Source organism: Jaculus jaculus, chromosome 8, assembly GCF_020740685.1.
Source record: "Jaculus jaculus isolate mJacJac1 chromosome 8, mJacJac1.mat.Y.cur, whole genome shotgun sequence".
Classification (NCBI taxonomy): domain Eukaryota; kingdom Metazoa; phylum Chordata; class Mammalia; order Rodentia; family Dipodidae; genus Jaculus; species Jaculus jaculus.
The window spans coordinates 42,227,825-42,250,221 of record NC_059109.1 but is presented as its reverse complement, the minus strand read 5'-3'; the positions used below and the strand labels follow the sequence as shown (position 1 = coordinate 42,250,221).

Genomic DNA, 22,397 nt, shown 5'->3' with positions numbered 1-22,397 from the left:
GAGGAGTGTTTACAATACTATCTTCCAGACACAAAATGGCATTGATACTCATGACCTCACAGTGGCTGATGCATAATAGAAAGAAAAAATTGATGACATCAGCTTGGCATGGTGATACTTTAAGTAAAAGTGCCTTTAATCCCAGCACTTGGGAAGCAGAGGTACAAGATCAGGCCAACCTGAGACTACATAGTGAATTCCAGGTTAGCCTAGGCTATAGTAAGACCCTACCTTGGAAAAAAAAAAAAAATGATGGCATTAAAATAGAAGAGGACTAGTGGGAAAGAAGGAATTCAGTGGAGAGAGGATGGGAAGGGGGGAAGGAAGGCTGGAGATAGGAGACTATGATCATAGTATATTGTCTCTATGAAAGTTCAGAAGACATTTTATATACATATATACATATACATACATGTTTAGAGGGCAGTTTGGTGGGAATAATATATCCATTTACCCAGACAGCAGTAATAGTTTCTCCCTTGGGCTTGTGATCGCTTCAGCACAGGCTTTTCACTAGGTTCTCAGTACCAGGCATGTATTTCCTTCAGGCCTCAAATTCAATCAGAGAGCAGTTGTTTTCCTCCAGAATACACATGCCACCATTGTATCAGTTGGTACCTCTGCCTCTCGAGTGCTGGGATTAAAGGCGTTCACCACCATGCCCAGCTTAAACCTTTTTAAAAAGTATTTTTGCCAGGCATGGTGGTGCACACTTTTTTTTTTTTTTTCTTTTTAGCACTCAGGAGGTAGAGGTAGGAGGATCACCATGAGTTTGAGGCCTCCCTGAGATTACATAGTGAATTCCAGGTCAACCTGGGTTAGAATGAGACCCTACCTTGAAAAAAAAAAAAAAACGTATTTTTGGCTAGGTGTTTAAGGCATGTGACTGCAAAGCCAAAGGATTCAGGTTCGATTCCCCAGGACCTATGTACACCAGATGCACAAGGTGGGGCATGCATCTGGAGTTCATTTGCAGCAGCCAGATGCCCTGGTATGCCCATTCTCATTCTCTCTCTCTCTCTGTCTCTGTGCCTCTTTCTCTCTCAAATAAATAAAATATTTTTTGAAATAAAAAGATGAGCTAGAGCCGGACGTGGTGGCGCATGCCTGTAATCCCAGCACTGGGGAGGTAGAAGTAGGAGGATTGCCATAAATTTGAGGCCACCCTGAGAATACAGAGTTAATTCCAGGTCAGCCTGAGCAAGAGTGAGACCCTACCTTGAAAAACCAAAAAAAAAAAAAAAAAAAAAAAATGAGCTAGTTGGGTGGGTACATGCCTTTAGTCCCAGCATTCAGGAGGCAGAGGTAGGAAGATGGCCAGGTCAGCCTGGGGCTATCAAGTGAGTTAGTGAGTTCTTGGTCAACCTGGGCTAGAGTGAGTCCCTGCATTAATGTGTGTGTATATGAATATATATGTATATTCCAAGCCAAGTGTGATGGTAACACCTGTAATCTCAGCACCTCAGAAGAGGAAGATCAGGAGTCCAAAACCAGCCTTGTCTACATAGCTGAGCTGAAGACCATCCTGGGGTACATGAGACCCTGTCTCAAAACAAACAAGGGCTAAGGATGTGGCTCAGTGGAGTCTTCCTAGTATACATGAAGTCCTGAATTCAATCCTCAGAATTGCATAAACCAAGTGTGGTGGCATGTGCCCATAATCCTAGCACTTGTGATATAGAGGCAGAGGTATCAGAAGTTCAAGGTTGTCCTCAGCTACTTAGTGAATTTGAGGCCAACCTGGGCTGCATAAGACCCTGTCTTTAAAAAAAAAAATTAAAAACAGGACTAGAGAGAGAGCTCAGCAGTTAAAGGTGCCTGCTTCCAAAGCCTAATGGCCTGGTTTTGATTCCCCAGTTCCCATGTAAAGCCAGATGCACTAAATAGTGCATGCATCTGGAGTTGGTTTGCAGTGGCAAGAGGCCCTGGCATACCTGTTCTCCCTCTTTCTCTCTCTCTCTTTCTCCACTCTCTCTCTTTCTCACTCACTAAATAAATAAGTATTTTAAAAAGAAATGGTGGCACATGCCTTTAATCCCAGCACTTGGGATGCAGAGGTAGGAGGATTGCCTTGAGTTCGAGGCCACCCTGAGACAACATAGTGATTCCACGTCAGCCTGAGCTAGAGTGAGACCCTACCTCGAAAAACCAAAAATAAATAAATAAATAAATAAATAAATAAAAATAAAAATAAAGGATCCTCTTTGTTTATCACTTGCCAGTTTCTGTGTGTCACTCATGAAACGATGGCACAATTGTGCCCTGGCACTTCTTCCTCCTATTCCTAGATGCTGCACATCAAGAAGCAGAGCGTTCTGGGCGTGGCTGCAGAAGGAGCTAATGTGTGTCGTCATGGGAAGCTTTGTTGGCTTCAGGTAAAAGGTTTTCATAAAGTTTTTTAAATATTTATTTATTTATTTATTTATGAGAGAGAGACAAAGAGGCAGTGGGGGTGGGGGGTGTGATGGCCACACCAGGTCCTCTAGCCACTGTAAATGAACTCCAGACACCACCTTCATCTGGCTTATGTGGGTACTGGGGAATCGAACCTGACCCTTAGGCTTCAGAGGCAAGCACTTTAACTGTTAAGCTGTCCTCCCAGTCCAATTTTCATAGATTTTTACTTTGAAATAATTGTTTTACTTTTGTTAAGGTCTCGTGTAGCCCAGGCTTACCTCCATCTCAGCTACATACCTAAGGCTGGCCCTGAACTATCTGTTCCTCCTGCCTTTACCTCCCAAGAGCTGGGATTCCAGGCATGCACCACTATACCCACTTGTGGTTTATGTATTGTAAATTGTCTTATTTTTGTCACTCTGTAGCTTGTTTAGAATGTCCATTCTTTTAGTACTCAATTTTATTCTTTCCAAAAAGAACGCCAGAGCTATGAATAGGCCTAGCATTCCTGAGGTCCTGAGTTCAAACCCAAGCATTGTAGGGAGAGGGAGAGAAAGGCAGTCACCCCTGATGGAATGATTCCCCTTTACAGCTGTCATTGCTGTCTCTTAGGCTCTCTAGAGGTCATCCCCAGCTCTCTTCTCCCTGTATTACATTAAAAAAGACTTTCTTCTCTGTCTGAGGTAATAACTTTGTGCATCTAGTCTCTGATGCATCATTTTAGCTTCCCTAGACCTGAGAGATGTGAAGCCAGGGCCCCATTGTATCAAAAACTGCCTCCATGTGCCTGGGGAGTTGGCTCAGTCATTAAAGGCATTTGCTTTCAAAGCTGGTCAGCCTGGGTTCAATTTCTCAGCCACCTACATAAAGCCACACAGGCATTTAATTGCAGCAGCAAGAAAAAAAAAAAAAAAATCAAGTGAACCTTAACAAGCTAGAGAGTCGTAGTTCTTGCTTTGGGTCAAGGCCCGCAGTATCAGAGTTGTTGAAAACAAGCTGCACCTCATCCAGTGTCTTCCACACTTGATGTTGGCTGCTACCTACACTCACTGAGAGACTTTTTTTAACAGGTACTCTTCTTTAAAAAAAAAAAAAAAAAAAAAAAAAAAAGGTACTCTTTTATTCCCTCTCCCCTGCTCCCATTTCCTTGGGGCTCCCCTCTGTGCAGTTATGGGATTTACTGTGGAGTCATGAAGGCCTCAGTCAGTCCCAATGGGGTAGTGGGGGAATCATGCCTCAGGGTATTCCTCCCACTTGGACTCTTACAACTCTTACAACCTTTCTGCTCCCTCTTCCGCAGTGTTCCCTGAGCCGTGCCAGGTCTGTGGGCAGTCTGATTTAGTGTTACGTTCTCTGTAGCCCCTGGATTTCTGCTTTGATAGGCTTTACTTGATCACCATGTCTAACACCATCACCCTGGAGCTGGTTATCAGGCGAGTAGTAAGAGCAGTGCTCATGCGCCGCTTCCACTGCAAGTTCTCCTGGGCCCTGGCAGATGTAGAAGTGGCAGATCTCTGTGGTAGGCAGTCAGTGATCCTCTTGTCATTGATGGATTGCAGCTTTCTTCCATTTTCTGTGCCATCTGTAAAATAAAGCAGATTTCCCAACTAAGAGTGAGAGCAGTTTGGGTTAAAGGGGGTATGCAAAGCTATTTGAGAGATTTTTTTGTATGCAAACCCACTCTTCTCCAGAGTGCAGTGGGGGCTTCTTTCTGAAGCCTGGGTTTCCTGGCTATGGGAATCTGACTTGGTTTCCAGTACCAGGTATGAGTTCTGTCCCACTGACTGGGCCTCATGAACAACAGAAACAGTTGATTACCCATAGAGGCTGTGTGCCACTATTACACAAACGTGTTCTTCTTGTCAGGCTGGTTGATTTCATAGTCTGCAGGGTCCCCTGATTATTCATGCTGTTGGTGACCATTGTCCTCCAGAAGCTCCCATGGGGCTTTTCAGCACTATGAGGACTAGCCGGGAAGGAGCTATGTTTTCTTTCAGTTCCAACGTGATATTCCAATGTCCTGTGACCAGGGCCTGTGGATCTTAACTTTTAGCTCTGGCAGTTAATCAAGTGTTTTGGCAGTGGTCTACATTATTTTGGGGATCTCATAGGTCTCCCTGGCCAAAAGTTCACTGTGGGGGTAACCCAAATCTGGTCCTGGTAATTACCGACCAGAGTCCATGGTTTTAAGAAGGGTAAGCTTTTTCCACTTTCTGTCCCGACTATTCCCCCTCCCCCTTTATTGGTGATTATATCTTGTAGAATGCTAATCAGAATTGGGATTTCTATAGGACTGATCCATGTTGTCTTAACTTTTGTAAAATTCCCTTTCCCTCCAAGACCTCCTAACCCCCAATATTCTGTCCTCCCCTAACTTGTCAGGTAATTTCTCTCCTCTAAGAGACTTTGTTTTGTTTTGTTTTGATGTGTTCTTTTGGCTTTGTTTGTTTTTTCAAAGTAGGGTCTCACTATCGCCCAGGCTGACCTGGAATTCACTATGTCTCAGTCTCAGGATGGCCTCAAACTCACAGTAATGCTCCTACCCAGAGTGCTGGAATTAAAGGCATGTGCCTTTTTTTTTTAATTTAGGATTAATTTAAGGCTATTTTCATTAAGATTCACTGAATGCCAACAGTTTAACAACGAGGAAGTTAAGTATTAGGCTGGAAGGATGGCTTAGCGGTTAAGGTGTTTGCCTACAAAACCAAAGGACCCAGGTTTGATTCCCCAGGACCCACGTTAGCCAGATGCACAAGGTGACTCATGCATCTGGAGTTCATTTGCAGTGGCTAGAGACCCTGGCATGATCATTCTCTCCTTTCTCTCTCTCTTTCTCTCTGTCAAATTAATTAATTAATTATTTTTTTGTTTTGTCTTTTTGTTTTTCGAGGTAGGGGTCTCACTCTAGCCCAAATTGAAGCCGGGCGTGGTGGCGCACGCCTTTAATCCCAGCACTCGAGAGGCAGAAGTAAGAGGATCGCCGTGAGTTGGAGGCCACCTTGAGACCCCATAGTGAACTCCAGGTCAGCATGGGCTAGAGTGAGACCCTACCTCAAAAAATGAAAAAAAAAAAAGAAGTATGTTATGCTGTGACTATTTTTTTTTTCTTTTCTTGCAAGCAGTTTTATTAAGAAGTGAAAGCAAAAAGCTCCCTGTAAACTGAGCCACACACCTTTAATCCCAGCACTTGGGAGGCAGAGGTAGGAGGATCACCATGAATTTCAAAGCCACCCTGAGGCTACATAGTGCATTCCAGGTCAGCCAGGGCTAGAGTGAAACCCTACCTCAAAAAATAAAAAAATTGGGGGCCCTTTTTTCCTGGGCCATTTTTTCCTCTCTCTGCAAAGCTGGGAGCAACATTTTTTGAGTCCTTGGACAGTTTCCAGATACGAGCTCAGAACTTGAGGTTCCAGAAAGCGATCTAGAACCCTGATTCTCCCTGTTACAAAATGAATTATAGCTGTAGCCACACAGATGAACTATTTTTGTTTGTTTGTTTTTGTTGTTTTTTGAGGTAGGGTTTCACTGTAGCTCAGGCTGACCTGGAACTCACTCTGTATTCACTGACCTGGAATTCACTAAGTAGTCTCAGGGTGGCCTTGAACTCACGGCAGTCCTCCTACCTCTGCCTCCTGAGTGCTGGGATTAAATGCATGTGCCACCATGCCCAGTCAGATGAACTGATTCTGAAGGGTAATAGCCCAGATAAACACTGTCTAGAAGACAGCTGGGGAAGATGCCATTGTTTCTTCTGTTGTGTAACTTTTCACTCCAAGAAGAGTGATCGACAGCTGTGCAACCTCAATTTCATTGTAGTTGTGTTGCAAAGCAGCATTGTGGCTTTGAGGGAAGTTCTAGGGATGTTGCTGGAGAAGCAGAAGGGCCATTTGATCATGTGATATACATTAAGAGACCAGTAACCTATGGCCCATGGGCTAGATGGAAACCAAGGACTGGCTTTCTATGGGCTACAAGCTGAAGGATTACAAGAACAGCAACTAGAGGCGCATATGTCAAAGAGACCATGTATCAACTTTACAGAAAAAGTTCAGTGCTTACTTTTTGAGATTTAGTCAGAATCAGTTAAAATTTTTGAGATTTTTAACTTTATTTGCAAACTAACAGGAGGGACACTGCTGGTGCCATGGCTTCCGGCAGAAGACAGAATTCTTCAGGATCAGAAATTAAAGCCTCTAACTCAAAGCAAGAACTGTCATTTACACCTAGTTCCTCATATCCCTTTTCCCACAGGGCAATATGCAGAGAGCCAAGTACACAATAGTTGATAGGAATTTGGAGCTCAGATAACTGCAGTCTTTTATAATGGCATCAGACAAACCTGCTCTTTGCTAGCTGGGAGACATTATCTCAATAGTCTAGGGCTTTTTGCTATCCATTCAATAAGAGATGGTCTGTATTAGTTGATGCCTCTGTTTTCAAGACAAAGAGAAACACGTGGAGAGGTGGAGAGAGCAGCCAGTACTGTAAATGTGACCCAAGGTGCTGCCTTCTTCATTCCAAGCTTGATCTGTGACCCAACATGTTGTTTTCAGTCTTCTTTATCTTTTAAAATAGATTATTTATTTATGAGGAAGAGACACATAGAGAGAAATTGAGAATAGGCACACCAGGGCCTCTAGCCACTGCATATGAGCTCCAGACACATGTGCCCCTTGTGCATCTGGTTTATGTGGGTCCTGAGGAATCGAACCCAGGTCCTTAGGCTTCATAAGCAATTGCTGTAACTATAAGCCATTTCCCCAGTCCCCTTCAGTCTTCTTTTAAACTTTAGAGGACACAATAATTAAACATTAGAGTTTCTGACAGCAGTTTTAAAAATTATGTAAAAGAAAAAATAAAAATTTTTAAAGTTCCCTGTAGCCAAGAGAGGCCCTGAAGAGATTGCCTGTGACTTTTACCCTTGATCCTCAGATTCTCTTCTCCAGTCCTGCCTTATCCTATGGTATTGTCTATCGTAGGTTGCTACCCACAGCCGAGTTTACTTATTTGACATTTTCCTTCTTGGAAGTCGTGCTTTCAACAATGGGCTTCAGATGATATTAGAAGACAAGAGAATTTTAAAGGTGAGTATTACAATCAGGTCAACGTTGCTGGTAGAAATCATACAACCAAGAGCAGCTTCTGGGAAAAAGAGGTTTATTTTGGCTTACAGGCTTGAGGAGGAAGCTCCATGATGGCAGAGGAAAACGATGGCATGAGCAGAGGGTGGACATCATCCCCTGGCCAACATAGGATGGACAATAGCAACAGGAGAGTGTGCCAAACACTGGCAAGGGGAAACTGGCTATAACACCCATAAGCATGCCTCCAACAATACACTCCTTTCAGGAGGCATTAATTCCCAAATCTCCATCAGCTGGGAACGTAGCATTCAGAACACCTAAATTTATGGGGGACACCTGAATTAAACCACCACAGTGAGCGTGTAAGCGGATTTCTGTGGTAGGGAGATTAGCAGCCAAGTCTAATCACTGTCTCATGATTTGATTCCTTAGGTTATCCATGATTGCCGCTGGCTTTCTGATTGCCTCTCTCATCAGTATGGAATCATGCTCAATAATGTCTTTGATACACAGGTACATGAAGGGGCTTGCTTGATTCAAATCAGCATACAGAATCCCATGGTGGCACACACTGTTTGTCCCAGCACTCTAGAGGCTGAGATGGGAGGATGGCCATAAGTTTGAGACCTGGTTGGGTTTGATGGCACACTCCTTAAATCCCAGCACTTGAGAGGCGAAGGTAGGAGGATTGCCATAAGTTACAGGCCACCCTGAGACTACATAGTGAATTCCTGGTTAGCCTGAGCTAGATAAGATCCTAACTTGAAAAAAAAATTGAGAGCTGACTAGGGCTACAAAGTGAGGTCCAGGTCAGCCTGGGTTAGAGTGAGACCCTGCCTCAAGAAAAAATAAAAGAGATAGAAAAAAAAAAAAAGAAAGAAAGAGCTGGGCATTGTGGCACATGCCTTTAATCCCAGCACTCGAGAGGCAGAGGTAGGAGGATTACCATGAGTTCAAGGCCACTGTGAGACTACATAGTGAATTCTAGGTCAGCCTGAGTTAGAGTGAGACCCCACCTTGAAAAACTAAAAAAAAGGAAAGTGTTGCTGGAGAAATAGATTAACGGTTAAGGCATTTGCCTACAAAGCCTAAGGACCCATGTTCAACTCTCCATGTCCTATGTAAACCAGATGTATAAAAGGTAACACAAGTGTGCAAGGTTGTACATTCACACAAGGTGGCACACACATCTGGAGTTTGATTACAGTAGCTAAGGCCCTGGCGTGCCAATTCTTTCTCTCTCTTGTACGCATACTCTCTCACATTAAAAAAAAAAAAAGGCCAGCCTGTTGGGTTTGCCTCAAAAGAAAGAAAGAAAAGGTTCCTTTTCTAAGAAACATTTGAGCCCCTGCCCTTTTTTGGTGCCTACTTCTCACATAGGATGTTTGTTTAATTTGTGAGAAATTTGGCGAAGTATAAAAGCACAACAGAAAAGTTACTTGAAATGATTGGGGCTGGGTAGGTGGCTTAGTGGTTAAGGTATTTGCTTGCAAAGCCTAAGAACACATGTTCAAATCTCCAGGTCCCATGTAACCAGATGCACAGTGATGCAAGCATGCAATGTCGCACATGTGCACAAGGGGGCATACACATCTGGAGTTCATTCACAGCAGCTGAAAGGCCCTAGCGTACCCATATTCTCATTCTCTCTCTCTGCCTCTCTCTCAAAAATAAAAAAAAAATGATTAAGAAAATTTTTTTTCTTTTGCTCTAAAAATTTGTGAAATAAGATTCATACTCCCAAAGCATTCAGAAACTTGAGCAGTTTGAGGGTCATTGAGAAATTTGACATGAGAGATAGTATGAAATGAATGATCATGTTTCTGCCTTTTAGCACATATTTATTTGAGGGGGATGGGTTGTTTTGTAGATACCTCCAAACTTGTTCTGGCCCAAAATAGCTTGATGACCTCCAATTCAACCTTATCCAAGAGACTTTAGAGAAATGAGAAATTTCATGGCTATAGTAGTAGCTCTTAGAATTGACATGATATTCTTATTTGACTGATAAAGCAGTAAAACCATTAGTTTCCATTATCTTTAGTCTCAGGGTGGCCTTGAACTCACTAGGATACTCCTACCTCTGCCTCCTGAGTGTGGGAATAAAGGTGTGCGCCACCATGCCTAGTTTTGGATTAACTTAAAAAAATATATGTTTTATTTATTTATTTGAGGGGAAAGGATGGATAGACATGCCAGTCAAACAAACTCCAGATGCATGTGCCACATTATTTTTTTATTATTTTTATTTATTTTTGTTGATGACTTCCATGATTGTAAACAACATCCTATGGTAATTCCCTCCCTTCCCCCATTTTCCCCTTTGAAACTCCACTCTCCATCATATCCCCTCTGCCTCTCAATCAGTCTCTCTTTTATTTTGTTTTTGTTTTTGTTGTTTTGTTTTGTTTTGTTTTGTTTTGTTTTGTTTTGTTTTGTTTTGTTTTGTTTTTGAGATAGGGTCTCACTCTAGCCCAGGCTGACCTGGAATTCACCATGTAGTCTCAGGCTGGCCACATACTCATGGTGATCCTCTTACTTCTGCCTCCCGAGTGCTGGGATTAAAGGCATGCACCACCATGCCCGGATCTCTTTTATTTTGATGTCATGATCTTTTCTTCCTATTATGATGGTCTTGTGTAGGTAGTGTCAGGCACTATGAGATCATGGATATTGAGGCCATTTTATGTCTGAAGGAGCACTTTGTAAGGAGACCTACCCTTGCTTTGGCTCTTACATTCTTCCCACCACCTCTTCCACAATGGAACCTGAGCCTTGGAAGGTGTGATAGAGATATTTCAGTGCTGAGCACTCCTCTGTCACTTCTTTTCAGCACCAAGGTGCCTTCTGAGTCACCTCAAGGTCACCACCATTTGAAAAGAGAAGGTTCTGTAGCCAAAAGTAAGATTAGCATTAATATATGGATATGAACATTAAGAGAAGTGCTTACTGGGCAGTTTGGTGAGCATAGTATATACATTTAGACAGACAGCAGCACATGTCACACCCCTAGGGCTCATGACTACTCCTGTTGTAGGTTTTCAGTATCAGGGATGTATTCCCTCCCATGGAGCGGGCCTCCAGTCCAATTAGAGGGCAGTTGGTTTCCCCCATATCAGACGTGCCACCATGGTACCCGTTGGCACATTTGGCCTGGTTGGCCAAATATAAGGCTTGCAGTGTCCACTGTTGAATATCTCCACTGGTGATTTCTCTTTCTCCCATTGAACTGCACGCAGCATAGCTTTTTCCAACTTTCTGTCAGCTGGTCTACATGGAAGAGGTTTTCAGCTCAGCTCCATCAGGATTTCTCTGTGACCTTGCAGCCCAAGTATGTGGAGTCTTCAGCAGTAGGGTCTTGCCATCTCTTCCTGGTGGGAAACCAAGGGCCTTGGCAATGGTCTGTAATGTTTTGGGGGCATCAGGGACCTCCCTGGCCAACAACTCACTGGAAGGTATCCCATCCCTGGCACTGAAATTTTTCTTAACAGTCTATGGCTTCTGTGTGTTCCATTGCCCAAAAGCATGTGCCACTTTGTGCGTCTGGATTTACATGGATACCAGAGAATCAAACCCAGGCCATAAGGCTTTATAAGCAAGCACCCCTTAACCACTGAGCTATCATTTTTTTGCCTGCGTTTTTTTTGTTGTTGTTTTTGTTTTTTGTGGTTTTTTTTTTTTTTTTTGAGATAGGGTCTTTCTGTAGCCCAGGCTGACCTGGAATTCGCTATGTAGTCTGAGGGTGGCCTCCAACTCACAGCAATCTGCTACCTCTGCCTCCCAAGTGCTGAAATTAAAGGCATGTGCCACCACACCCAGCTGAACTGGCTTTTTGAGACAGTCTCACCCTGTAGCCCAGACTAGCCTGGAACTCACCTTATTCCTCCTGTCTCAGACTGCCAAGTATTACAATTATAGGCATGAGCCACCACACTACACTGAGCTGTTCAATTATTTTGGGGCATCAATCCCTAAAAGTTCAATATCTTCTTGTTATATGTGGCTCATTTTTGTTCCTTATGCCTCTGCTTATAATAAACTTTATACCATTTTTTTTGTTTACTGTGCCTTTGGACTTGACATTAGGGTCTTTGAATATCCAGTATAGAAACTGCTTTCATACTATGCTTACTGCAGAATGTAGGAGCATTGCTTAAAGCCGTTGGGCGATGTTATTTTTTGTTTGTTTGTTTGTTTGTTTGTTTTCCTGCTATGCTAGATACTGCACTGCAGGGCTTTTCACATGCTTAATAAGGCACACTGCCATTGAGCTATGTTCCTAGGTCTGCTGTCAGTCTTTTTTAAAAAAAAATATTTTTTATAGCCGGGCATGGTGGCGCACGCCTTTAATCCCAGCACTTGGGAGGCAGAGGTAGGAGGATCACCGTGAGTTCGAGGCCACCCTGAGACTACATAGTGAATTCCAGGTGAGCCTGGGCTAGAGTGAGACCCTACCTCGAAAAACCAAAAAAATATATATATTTTATTTATTTATTTATTTATTTATCTGACAGAGAGAATGCATGCTAGGGCCCCTGCCACTGCAAACTAACTCTAGACACATGCACCATTTTGTGCATCTGGCTTTAAATGGGCACAGGGGAATCAAACATGGGCCATTAAGCTTTGGAAGCAAGTTCCTTTAACTGCTGAGCCATCTCTCCAGCTCATTGTCAGTCTCTTGATTATAGCTTACATATGTTGTCTAATGAAGACTTTGGCCTATCTTTTCATGTTTTTCCTTTCAAATTTCCATAGTACAAATAGCAAGGATTCAGAATTTCACTAATTGGTTTTCCTTTACCTCAGCATGTTTTCTTTTGTTGCTGGAACTAATCACTTTTCCCTGGTTAAAAGTTAGGGATGCTGGGTATGGTGGTGCACATCTTTAATCCCATCTCAAAACAAGGACTCACGGAGCTCAGGCTGGTTTTAAACTATCTATGTAGCTAAGGATAACTGTGAACTACTTTTTGGCTTTTTAAAATTTTTTTATTGCTAGCTTCCATAATTATAGACAATAAACCATGATAATTCCATCCCCCCTCACTTTCCCTCACATAAATCCACCCTCAATTAAATAAATGCCCCTCTCAATTAGTCTCTCTTTCATTTTGATGTCATCATCTTTTCCTTCTATTGTGAGGGTCTTGTGTAGCTAGTGCCAGGCACTGTGAAGTCATAAATATCCAGGCCATTTTGTGTCTGAAAAATTACATTATCAGCAATCCTACTCTTCCTTTGGCTCTTACATTCTTTTCATCACCTTGTCCTCAATGGACCCTGAGCCTTGGAAGGTGTGATAGAGATATTATGGTGCTGAACACTCCTCTGTCACTTCTTCTCAGCACTATGGTGACTTTTGAGTCATCCTGGTGGTCACCACCATCTGAAAAAAGAGCTTTCTCTACCAAAGTGAGAGTAGCATTAATATATGGGTATGAACATTAAGAAAAATGCTTACAGGGAAGTTTGCTAAGTATAATATATGTATTTAGCCAGACAACAGCAGGCATTAGTCCCCTAGGGCTCATGACCTGCCCTGCCATAGGCTTTTGACTAGATTTTCAGTACCAAGCATGTATTATTCCCTCTCATGGAACGGGCCTCCATTCCAATTAGAAAGCAATTAGAAGCCAGGCATCGTGGTATGTGCCTTTGATCCCAGCACTAAGGAGGCAGAGGTAGGAGGATTGCCGTGAGTTCAAGGCCACCCTAAGACTACATAGTGAATTTCAGGTCAGCCTGGGCTAGAGCGAGACCCTACCTCAAAAAACAGAAACAAAAAAAAAAAAAAAAGGAAAAAGAAAAGAAAAGAAAAGAAAAGAAAAGAAAAGAAAAGAAAAGAAAAGAAAAGAAAGCAGTTGTTTTCCCACATAACAGATATGCCACTATTGTACCAGTTGGCATATTTGGCCTAGCTGGCCAATCTTAAGGCTTGTAATGTCCACAGCTGTTCATCACCATTGACAACTTCTTCCTCAAATAGGGCTGCATGGAGTGTATCTTTTTCCAGCTTTCTGTCAGCTGGTCCACAGAGAGAATGTATTCAGCTCAGCCCCAGCTTGATTTCTCAGTGATCTGTAGCCCAAGCATACGTAGTCTTCAGCAATAGGGTCTTACCATAAAGTTCTGGTGGGGAACCAAGATCCTTGGCAATGGTCTATAACGTTTTGGGAGCATCAGGGACCTCCCTGGCCAATAATTCACTGGAAGGTGTCTGTAGCAGACAGCCTCAGGTCGCCTAGATGAACTTCCAAACCAGGAACAGTTATGGAAGAATATAAATATAGATAGAAAGGAGGTTCTAAAATGGCAGAAGAAGCTGGCCTACTTTCACATGCCTGAGCAGAGAGAGAAACCAAAATCATCACCAGCACAGGCAAGCATGCTTCAGAAGCCCAGGCAGAACTCAGGCACTTTGCATATCTTTAGGCTAGAATTTCAAATCCACCCCCTCACCTTAGGGCTGGACCCTAGGATCCACCCAATGACGCCTCCTTCAGGCAGGTGGCTGCAGATGTAAATTATAAACTTTAATAAAATCCTGAATCTGTTGGAGGTCATCCATTCAAACTACCACACTATCCCACCTCTGGCACTGAAATTTTTCTGGTAATACTCTATGGCTTATGGTTGTGCCATTGTTCAAAGAAGTAGGTTCCCATACAGCTTATTCATAATGTCTTAAATTTTGGTTGGCCCTTCTCCCACCTTTCCTTTACTCAATCTCTCCCCCTGATCTCACTTAGGCCATTGTACCTGTTCATCTACTTACATATATATATAGTACCATCCCCTTAAGTCCTCTCCTCTCCTCCCTCCCTTATCCCCTTTCTAGCTTACTGGCCTCTGCTACTGATTTTTACTCCAATTCACATACAAATCTAAACATTTGTAGCCAGGATCCACATGTCAGAGAGAACATGCAGTATTTGGCTTTCTGGGTCTGGATTACCTCACTTAGTAGAGTCCTATCCAGATCCATCCATTCCCCAGCAAAAATTTTTGAGGCTAATCCAACAGACTGGCCTTTTATTTTGAGAGAGAGAGAGAATTAGTGTGCCAGGGCCTCCAGCCACTGCAATCAAACTCCAGGCATGTGCACCATCTTGTGCATGTGTGCAACCTTGCATGCTTGTGTCACCTTGTGCATCTGGCTTACATGGGACCTGGAGAATCAAACATGAGTCTTTAGGCTTTGCAGGCAAGTGCCTTAACAGCTAGGCCATCTCTCCAGCCCTCCCTGCAAATTTTATAATTTCCTTTTTCTTCACTGCTACATAGAACTCCATTATATAAATGTACCACAACTTCATTATCTCTTCATCAATTCAGGGACATTTAGGTTGGTTCCATTTCCTAGCTATTGTGAATAGAGCCACAATAGACATGGATGGGCAAGAAGCCTTAGGATATATGACCAGGAATGGTATATCTGGGTCATATGGTAAATGTATTTTTAGGTGTCTCAGAAACCTCCACACTGATTTCCACAGAGGCTATACAAGTTTACATTCCCATCAGAAGTATACAAATGTTCTTCTTTTTCCACATCCTCACCAACATTTATTGTCATGTTTTCTTGATGATAGCTATTCTGACAGGAGTGATATTGAATCTCCAAGTAGTTTTAATTTGCATTTCCCTAATAGATAAGGATGTAGAACATGTTTTTAGATGTTTATATGCCATCTGTATATCTTCTTTTGAGAACTTTCTATTTAGTTCCATAACCCACCTAGAATTCACAATTCACTATGTACTCTCAGGATGGCCTTGGATTTACAACTATCCTCCTACCTCTGCCTCCAAAGTGCTGGGATTAAAGGTGTGTGCCACCATGCCCAGCCCATAACTCATTTTTTTATTGGGTTGTTTGATTTCTTTTTTTCCTCTTGTATTTTGAGATAGGCTTTTACTCTAGTCAAGTCTGACTTGGAATTCACCATGTAGTCTCAGGGTGGCCTCAAACTCACAGCGATTCTCTTACCTCTACCTCCCCAGTGCTGGGATTAAGAGCATGCACCACTACACCTGGCTTGATTTCTTTTTTTTTTTTTGAGGTAGTGTCTCACTCTAGCCCAGGCTGACCTGGAATTCACTATGGAGTCTCAGGGTGGCCTCGAATTTACAACTATCCTCCTACCTCTGCCTCCCAAGTACTGGGATTAAAGGTGTGTGCCACCAAGCCCAGCTTGATTTCTTATTAATTAATATTTTTAGTTTTTTATATATCCTATCCTCTATTAGATATAGAGCTGGCAAAGATTTTCTCTCATTCTGTAGGTCTCCTCTTTGCTCTATTCGTAGAGTCCTTTGCTGTACAAAAGCTTTTTTAATGTGAGTGAAAGAGAGAATGGGTGCACCAGGGCCTCCAGCCACTGCACTCGAACTCTAGACACATGTGCCCCCTTGTGTACATGTGCAACCTCGCACGCTTGCATCACTGTGAATCAGGCTTATGTGGGACTTGGAGAGTTGAACATGAGTCCTTAGGCTTTGCAAGCAATTCTCCAGCCCCCCCCCTTTTTTTTGAGGTGGGGTTTCAGTCTAACCCAGGCTGACCTGGAATTCACTACTACAAACTCATGGTGATCCTTCTACCTCTGCTTCACAAGTGCTGGGATTAAAGGTATGCGTCAACATGCCTAGCCTACGAAAGCTTTTTAATTTCATGAGGTTGATTAGTGGTTTTACTTCCTGAGCAACTGGGGTTATATTCTGAAAGTCATTGCCTATCCCAGCATGTTGCAGTCAAAACCAACACCTGGAGGTGATTCTTGACCTTCTTGACTTCTGATCCTTCTGCCTGGACCTCCCCAGTGATGGTATTACAGTTGTGTGTCACCACACCTGCTTCCTTGTAGTTTTTAGCAACTAGTGGCCACTTTCATTACTTTCTTTATAGCTCCTTCTACCACATTCAAAGTATACCATTCTACAGCAGGTGTGGCTGTGAATACCTGTACTCTCCACACTGGAAAGGTGGAGGCAGGAGTATTCCACTTAGCAAGTTCAAGACCATCCTGCCTCAAAAGTTAAAAAAAAAAAAAAAAAAAAAGCTAGGGGGGAGATGGGTATGACCTTTAATCCTAGCACTCCCTGAAGCAGAGGTAGGAAGATCACCATGAGTTCAAGGCCACCCTGAGACGACATAGTGAATTCAAGGTCAGCATGGGCTAGAGAGACCCTACCTCAAAAAACATAAAAGGGGGCTAGGTAAATGGCTTAGCGGTTAAGGCATTTGCCTATGAAGCCTAAGGACCCTAGTTCAATTCCCCAGGACCCACATAAGCCAGATGCACAAGGAGTGCATGTGTCTGGAGTTCGTTGGCAGTGGCTAGAGGCCCTAGCATGCCCATTCTCTCTTTCTCTCTACCTCTTCCTCTCTCTCAAATAAATTTTTAAAAAGGGGGGGGGCTAGAAAGATGGCTTAGTAGTTAAGGCATGTTGCCTGTGAAGCCTAAGGACCCAGGTTCCATTTCACAGTACCCACATGAGCCAGAGATGTACAAGGTGGTTGCATGTATCTGGAGTTTGTTTGCAGTGGCTTGAGTCCCTGGCTTACTCCCTCTCTCCCTCCCTCTCTCTCTCTCTCTCTCTGCCCCCTCCTCTCAAATAAAGTAAATAAGTAAAATTTTTTAAAGTAAATAAATAAATAAATAAATAAATAAATCTTTGTCTCTACCATTGTCACCCTCTATTCTTTGTCTTTTGACCACATCTTTCTCCATGTCCTTAAAAGAATACTTGCCCTGAGGAAATGGCTCAGCAGTTAAAGGCACTTGCTTGAAAGCCTGCTGATCTTGGTTTGATTCCCCAATACCCATGAAAAACCAGATGCACAAAGTGGCATGTATGTCTGGAGTTCATCTGTAATGGCAATAGGTTCTGGCATGCCCATACTCACTCACTCTCCCTCTGACTCTCAGATAAATAAGTAACATTTAAATTTTTTTTTTTTAAGGTAGGGTCTTCCTCTAGCCTAGGCTGATGTGGAATTTATTGTGTAGTCTGAGGGGGCTTTGAACTAATGGCAGTCCTTCTACCTCTGCCTCCAGAGTGCTAGGATTAAAGGAGTACACCACCACACCCAGCTTAAATATTTTTATTTATTTGTAAGCATCTTAACCAATGAGCCATCTCTCTAGGCCAGTAAGTAACATTAAAAAAAAAAAAAAAAAAAAAAAAACCTGTATTCTGGGTGTGGTGGCAGAAGCCTGTAATCTCAGTACTAGTCAGCCTGGATTTAGCAAACTTCCTGTAAGATCAAACAACAGTCACACCTTCCAAGGATGAGGTCAAGGACATCTTTTGTTGATTTTTATTTTATTAATTTATTTATTTTAGAGAGAGAGAGAGACAGAGAGAATGGGTGTGTCATGGCCTCCAGCCACTGCAAATGAACTCCAGACACATGCGCCACCTTGTGCATCTGACTTACATGGGCCCTGGGGAATCAAACCAGGATCCTTTGGCTTGACAAGCAAATGCTTTAGCCAGTAAACCATCTCTCCAGCCCTTTTGTTGATTTTTAATTTTTTGTTTTTATTTTTATTCAAATATTTGAGAGTGATAGAGAAAGAGGCAGAGAGAGAGGAGAGAGAGAAAGAATGGGTGCACCAGGGCCTCCAGCCACTGCAAACAAACTCCAGATGCGTGCGCCGTCTTGTGCATCTGGCCTAGGTGGATCCTGGGGAATCGAGCCTCAAACCGGGGTCTCACAGGCAAACGTTTAACCGCTAAGCCATATCTCCAGCCTTTGTTGATTTTTTTTGGGGGGTGGGGTTTGAGGTAGGGTTTCACTCTAGCTCAAGCTGACCTGGAATTCACTATGTAGTCTCAGGGTGGCCTCAAACTCACGGCGATCCTCCTACCTCTGCCTCCCAAGTGCTAGGATTAAAAGCATGCGCCACCACGCCCAGCTCCTTGTTGATTTTTTTGAGACAGGGTCTCATGTAAGTCAGAATTTCCTGAAAATTACTATGCAGCCAAGGGTGATCTTGAACTTCTCATGCTCTGGCCTTCACCTCTCATGTCTTGGGATACAGTGGTATACTACCCACTTGGTTTATGTGATACTGAGGACCAAACCCAGTCCTTGTGCAGGTTAGGCAAACCTTCTGCTGTCTGAGCTACATCCCCAACCCTTAGAGACAATTTTCTAAATATATTACTGACCCAAAATTATTTTTTTCTGTTTGTTTTTTTTTTTCTTTTGTTTTTCATTTTCTGGTTTTTACTAACTGGGTTGTTTGTTTGTACCGTAGGTAGCAGATGTCCTTCAGTTTTCCATGGAAACAGGTGGCTTTCTTCCAAACTGCATCAGTACTTTGCAGGAGACTTTAATCAGCCACCTTAAAGTTGTCCCTAAATATCTTTTCTTTCTAGAAGAGAGACAAAAACTGATTCAGGTGAGTTTTTTGTTTGTTTTTCAAGGTAGGGTTTCACTGTAGCCCAGTGCTGACGTGAAATTCATTATGTAGTCTCAGGATGGTCTTGAATTCATGGCAATCCTCCTACCTCTGCCTCCTGAGTGCTGGGATTAAAGGCGTGCGCCACCACACCTGGCCCTGATTCAGGTGAGTTTTACCAACTGTCTCTGTGGTTTAGTTTCTCAAGTGTGTTCTTGGCAACATGAAGTGCCAGTTCAACATAGAAATGACAGCTGCTTTGTTAGCACTGCCAGACATTTTTATACTAGTTATGAACAGTTTGTGATTTCAAGTGGATAGAAAACAGGGTTCAGCTGGGTGTGGTGGCACATGCCTTTAATTCCAGCACTCAGGAAGCAGAGGTAGGAGGATTGCCATGAGTTTGAGGTCACCCTGAGACTACATAGTGAATTCCAGGTCATCCTGAGCTAGAGTGGGACCCTACCTCAAAAAAACAAACAAACTGGACTGGAGAGATGGCTTAGCAGTTAAGCGCTTGCCTGTGAAGCCTAAAGAACCCAGTTCGAGGCTCGATTCCCCAGGACCCACATTAGCCAGATGCACAAGGGGGCGCACACATCTGGTGTTCTTTTGCAGTGGCTGGAGGCCCTGGCGTGCCCATTCTCTCTCTCTATCTGCCTCTTTCTCTCTCTGGTTGTCGCTTTCAAATAAATAAATAAAAGTAAAACGAAATTAAAAAAAAAAACAGAAAGAAAGAGGGAAAACAGGGTCCAGATCTGTTGGATATTGGTTAAAAAGAAGTCTGAAATAAATTTTCAAGTTGAAACAAGGGAAAACTTTTATAGGAATATGAACTGAAACAGTGGAACCATAATCATCTCAGTTTTTCCCAAAGTAATATATATTTTTCTTGAATACAAACCAAGCTTCTGAACTTACTGTCTTACACTAAATGTCATATACTAAAATTTGCTTCCTCCAACTCTTTGCTTTTTATGATACTGAGAATGAAACCCAGGGCTTTGGGCATGGTGGTAAGCACTTTACCATTGACTTATATCCCCAGCCTGCTCCCTCCAACTTTGAAGGAAAAGTCTTGATGTGGTAACAAACTTTCCCACCCCACTCTTATATGATCTGACTCACACACACTGTACATGTAGCGATGTGTGTGTAAACCCACTCAGAAGGCTACTGGTTATGTGAAAACTGAAGGTAATAGTAAAAGAAAATGACAGTGTTTTCAGTTAAGCAACTCATAAAGAGTTATTTTCTTTAAAGTTTTGCTTTCTAGTCTTAAAAAAATTTTTTGATATCTCTAGGAAAATCCAGAAGTGTGGTTTGCTCGACCTCTTTCTCCTTCTTTATTGAAAATTTTGGCCCTGGAAGCAACCTACTTGCTCCCCCTTCGTTTGGTACTCCTGGATGAGATGATGTCAGACCTAACCACCTTGGTGGACGGGTATCTAAATGCCTATCGAGAAGGTTCTGCAGACCGGCTTGCAGGAACAGTGGTAAGTGCAGCTTTCTATGGGAGTGTCTTTAGTACTTCCTTCTCTGCCTGTTCCTCACAGAGGGTATGGTGAATCCATTGTGGGTTTAGGTTTGTGTGTTTTTGTTTGTTTGCAGTACTAAGGATTGAACCTAGAGCCTCCTACATTCTAGATAACTCTACATATACAGCCCTTATTTTTGTTAAGAGAAGGTCTCATTGAGTTACTTAGTCTGGCCTTGAACTGTTTAGTCAAGGAGCTCTTGATCTTTCTGTCTCCACCTCTCAAATTCTGGGATTGTGGACATACACCACCATCCCCATCCTAATACTAGTCAGTGTTTCTGTAATGAAAAAGGGTTCACAGCTGGAGAGATGGCTTAGCAGTTAAGGCACTTGCCTGCAAAGACTAAGGACCCAGGTTCAGTTCCCCAGGACCCACATAAGCCAGATGCACAAGGTGGTGCATGCATCTGGAGCTCGTTTGCAGTGGCTGGTGGCCCTGGTGTGCCCATTGTCTCTCTTTCTCTATCTGCCTCTTTCTCTTTCTGTCTGTACTCTCAAATAAATAAATAAAAATAAAAAATTTTAAATAAATAAATAAAATATTTAAAATAAAAATATTATTTTTAGCTGGGCGTGGTGGCACATGCCTTTAATTCCAGCACTCAGGAGGCAGAGGTAGGAGGATTGCAGTGAGTTTGAGGCCACCCTGAGACTCCATAGTGAATTCCAGGTCAGCCTGGGCCAGAGTGAGACCCTACCTTAAAAAAAAAAAAAAAAAAAAAAACTTTAAGTCAAGCATGATAGCTCACACCTTTAATCCCAGCACTAGGTCTGGAGGGATGGTTTAGCAGTTAAGGCAATTTCCTGCAAAACCAAGGGACCCAGGTTTGATTCCTCAGGACCCATGTCAGCCAGATGCACAAGGTGGTGCATGCGTCTGGAGTTCGTTTGCAGTGGCTAGAGGCCCTGGAGCACCTATTCTCTTTTTTTTTCTCTCTCCCCTTTCCTCTCTGTCAAATAAATAAATAGAAAATAATAAAATATTTGAGAATATTCAAAAGTAGTCTGATTCCATTGAGGACACTAGAGGGTGCTGTAGGAACACATTTGAATGAATTCTCAATCGCCCATTCCCTAGCCAGGATTTTTAAGTACCATATTCAGAAGTTAGTCACTGTAACCCCATGATTGTTTTCCTTAGCCTACGTGTATGGAGCTGCCAGAAGAACTGCTTCAACTCAAGGATTTCCAGAAGCAGCGTCAGGAGAGAGCTACAAAGAAGTATACAGTGGATGCACAAGGACTCTTGATAAGGACAGCTCTCCACCCAAAAAAATCAGTGATGGATGTAGCAGGGAAAGAGGAACATGTCAGAGGCTTCTTGTTTTGTAAAAATTCTAGGGTACGCAAAACAGCAAGTGATATATGCCAGGAATCTTATAAGGATGTGAATTGTTTGGATGAAGAATCCAAAAAAATGACAGCAAAATCTCAATATCAACCTCTCATAAAAGAAGCCAATGAGGATATCAGTAGCAGACTAATTTGTCCTGAGCCCAAGGGGCCAGAGGAACAGAGAATTACTGAGAAAGAACATGTTGTGATACCAAAGCCTGAGTGTCAGGCAAATTTTTCTTTGAAAGAAGAGATAGAACAGTTACTTAGGATGGAAAACAAGGAAACAATTACATTCACAAATCATGACACTTCAGGGTCTCCTTCTCTTCTTCAGTAAACCAAGGTGTCACCTTTCATCCTCCAAAAAAGCTGTGATTTCCACACTCTTTCTTTCAGCCTTGGAGGAGACAGATTCACAGGGAAACCTATCTCCAAGTCCATCTTAGGATTTATACTTTGTCCTTGAGGCCTTAAAGGAGACTTGCCTCCACTGCCATCTGGGGCCTGTTTCCATGCTGAAGCTTTTCCTGGAGTACTTTGGTTAGCTCTCAGCCAAAGGCTTCTGAGAATTGTACCCTTTTGCTTACTGCTGCATTCCTGGTACTCGAGTTAGGACAGAAG

The 22,397-nt window shown here is 42.8% G+C and overlaps 1 protein-coding gene across 1 annotated transcript in view; it reads left to right on the top strand.

Moving 5' to 3' along the window:
- Exd1 (exonuclease 3'-5' domain containing 1) overlaps positions 1-22,113 on the top strand; it is a 51,476-nt gene extending 29,363 nt beyond the window's left edge. The window contains exons 7-12 of the mRNA XM_045156981.1: positions 2,289-2,375; positions 7,377-7,481; positions 7,914-7,994; positions 18,755-18,898; positions 20,203-20,394; positions 21,580-22,113. Of these exons, the coding sequence (XP_045012916.1) occupies positions 2,289-2,375; positions 7,377-7,481; positions 7,914-7,994; positions 18,755-18,898; positions 20,203-20,394; positions 21,580-22,113 (1,143 nt within the window). The remainder of the gene's footprint in view (positions 1-2,288; positions 2,376-7,376; positions 7,482-7,913; positions 7,995-18,754; positions 18,899-20,202; positions 20,395-21,579) is intronic.
- The last annotated feature ends 284 nt before the right edge of the window (positions 22,114-22,397 follow it).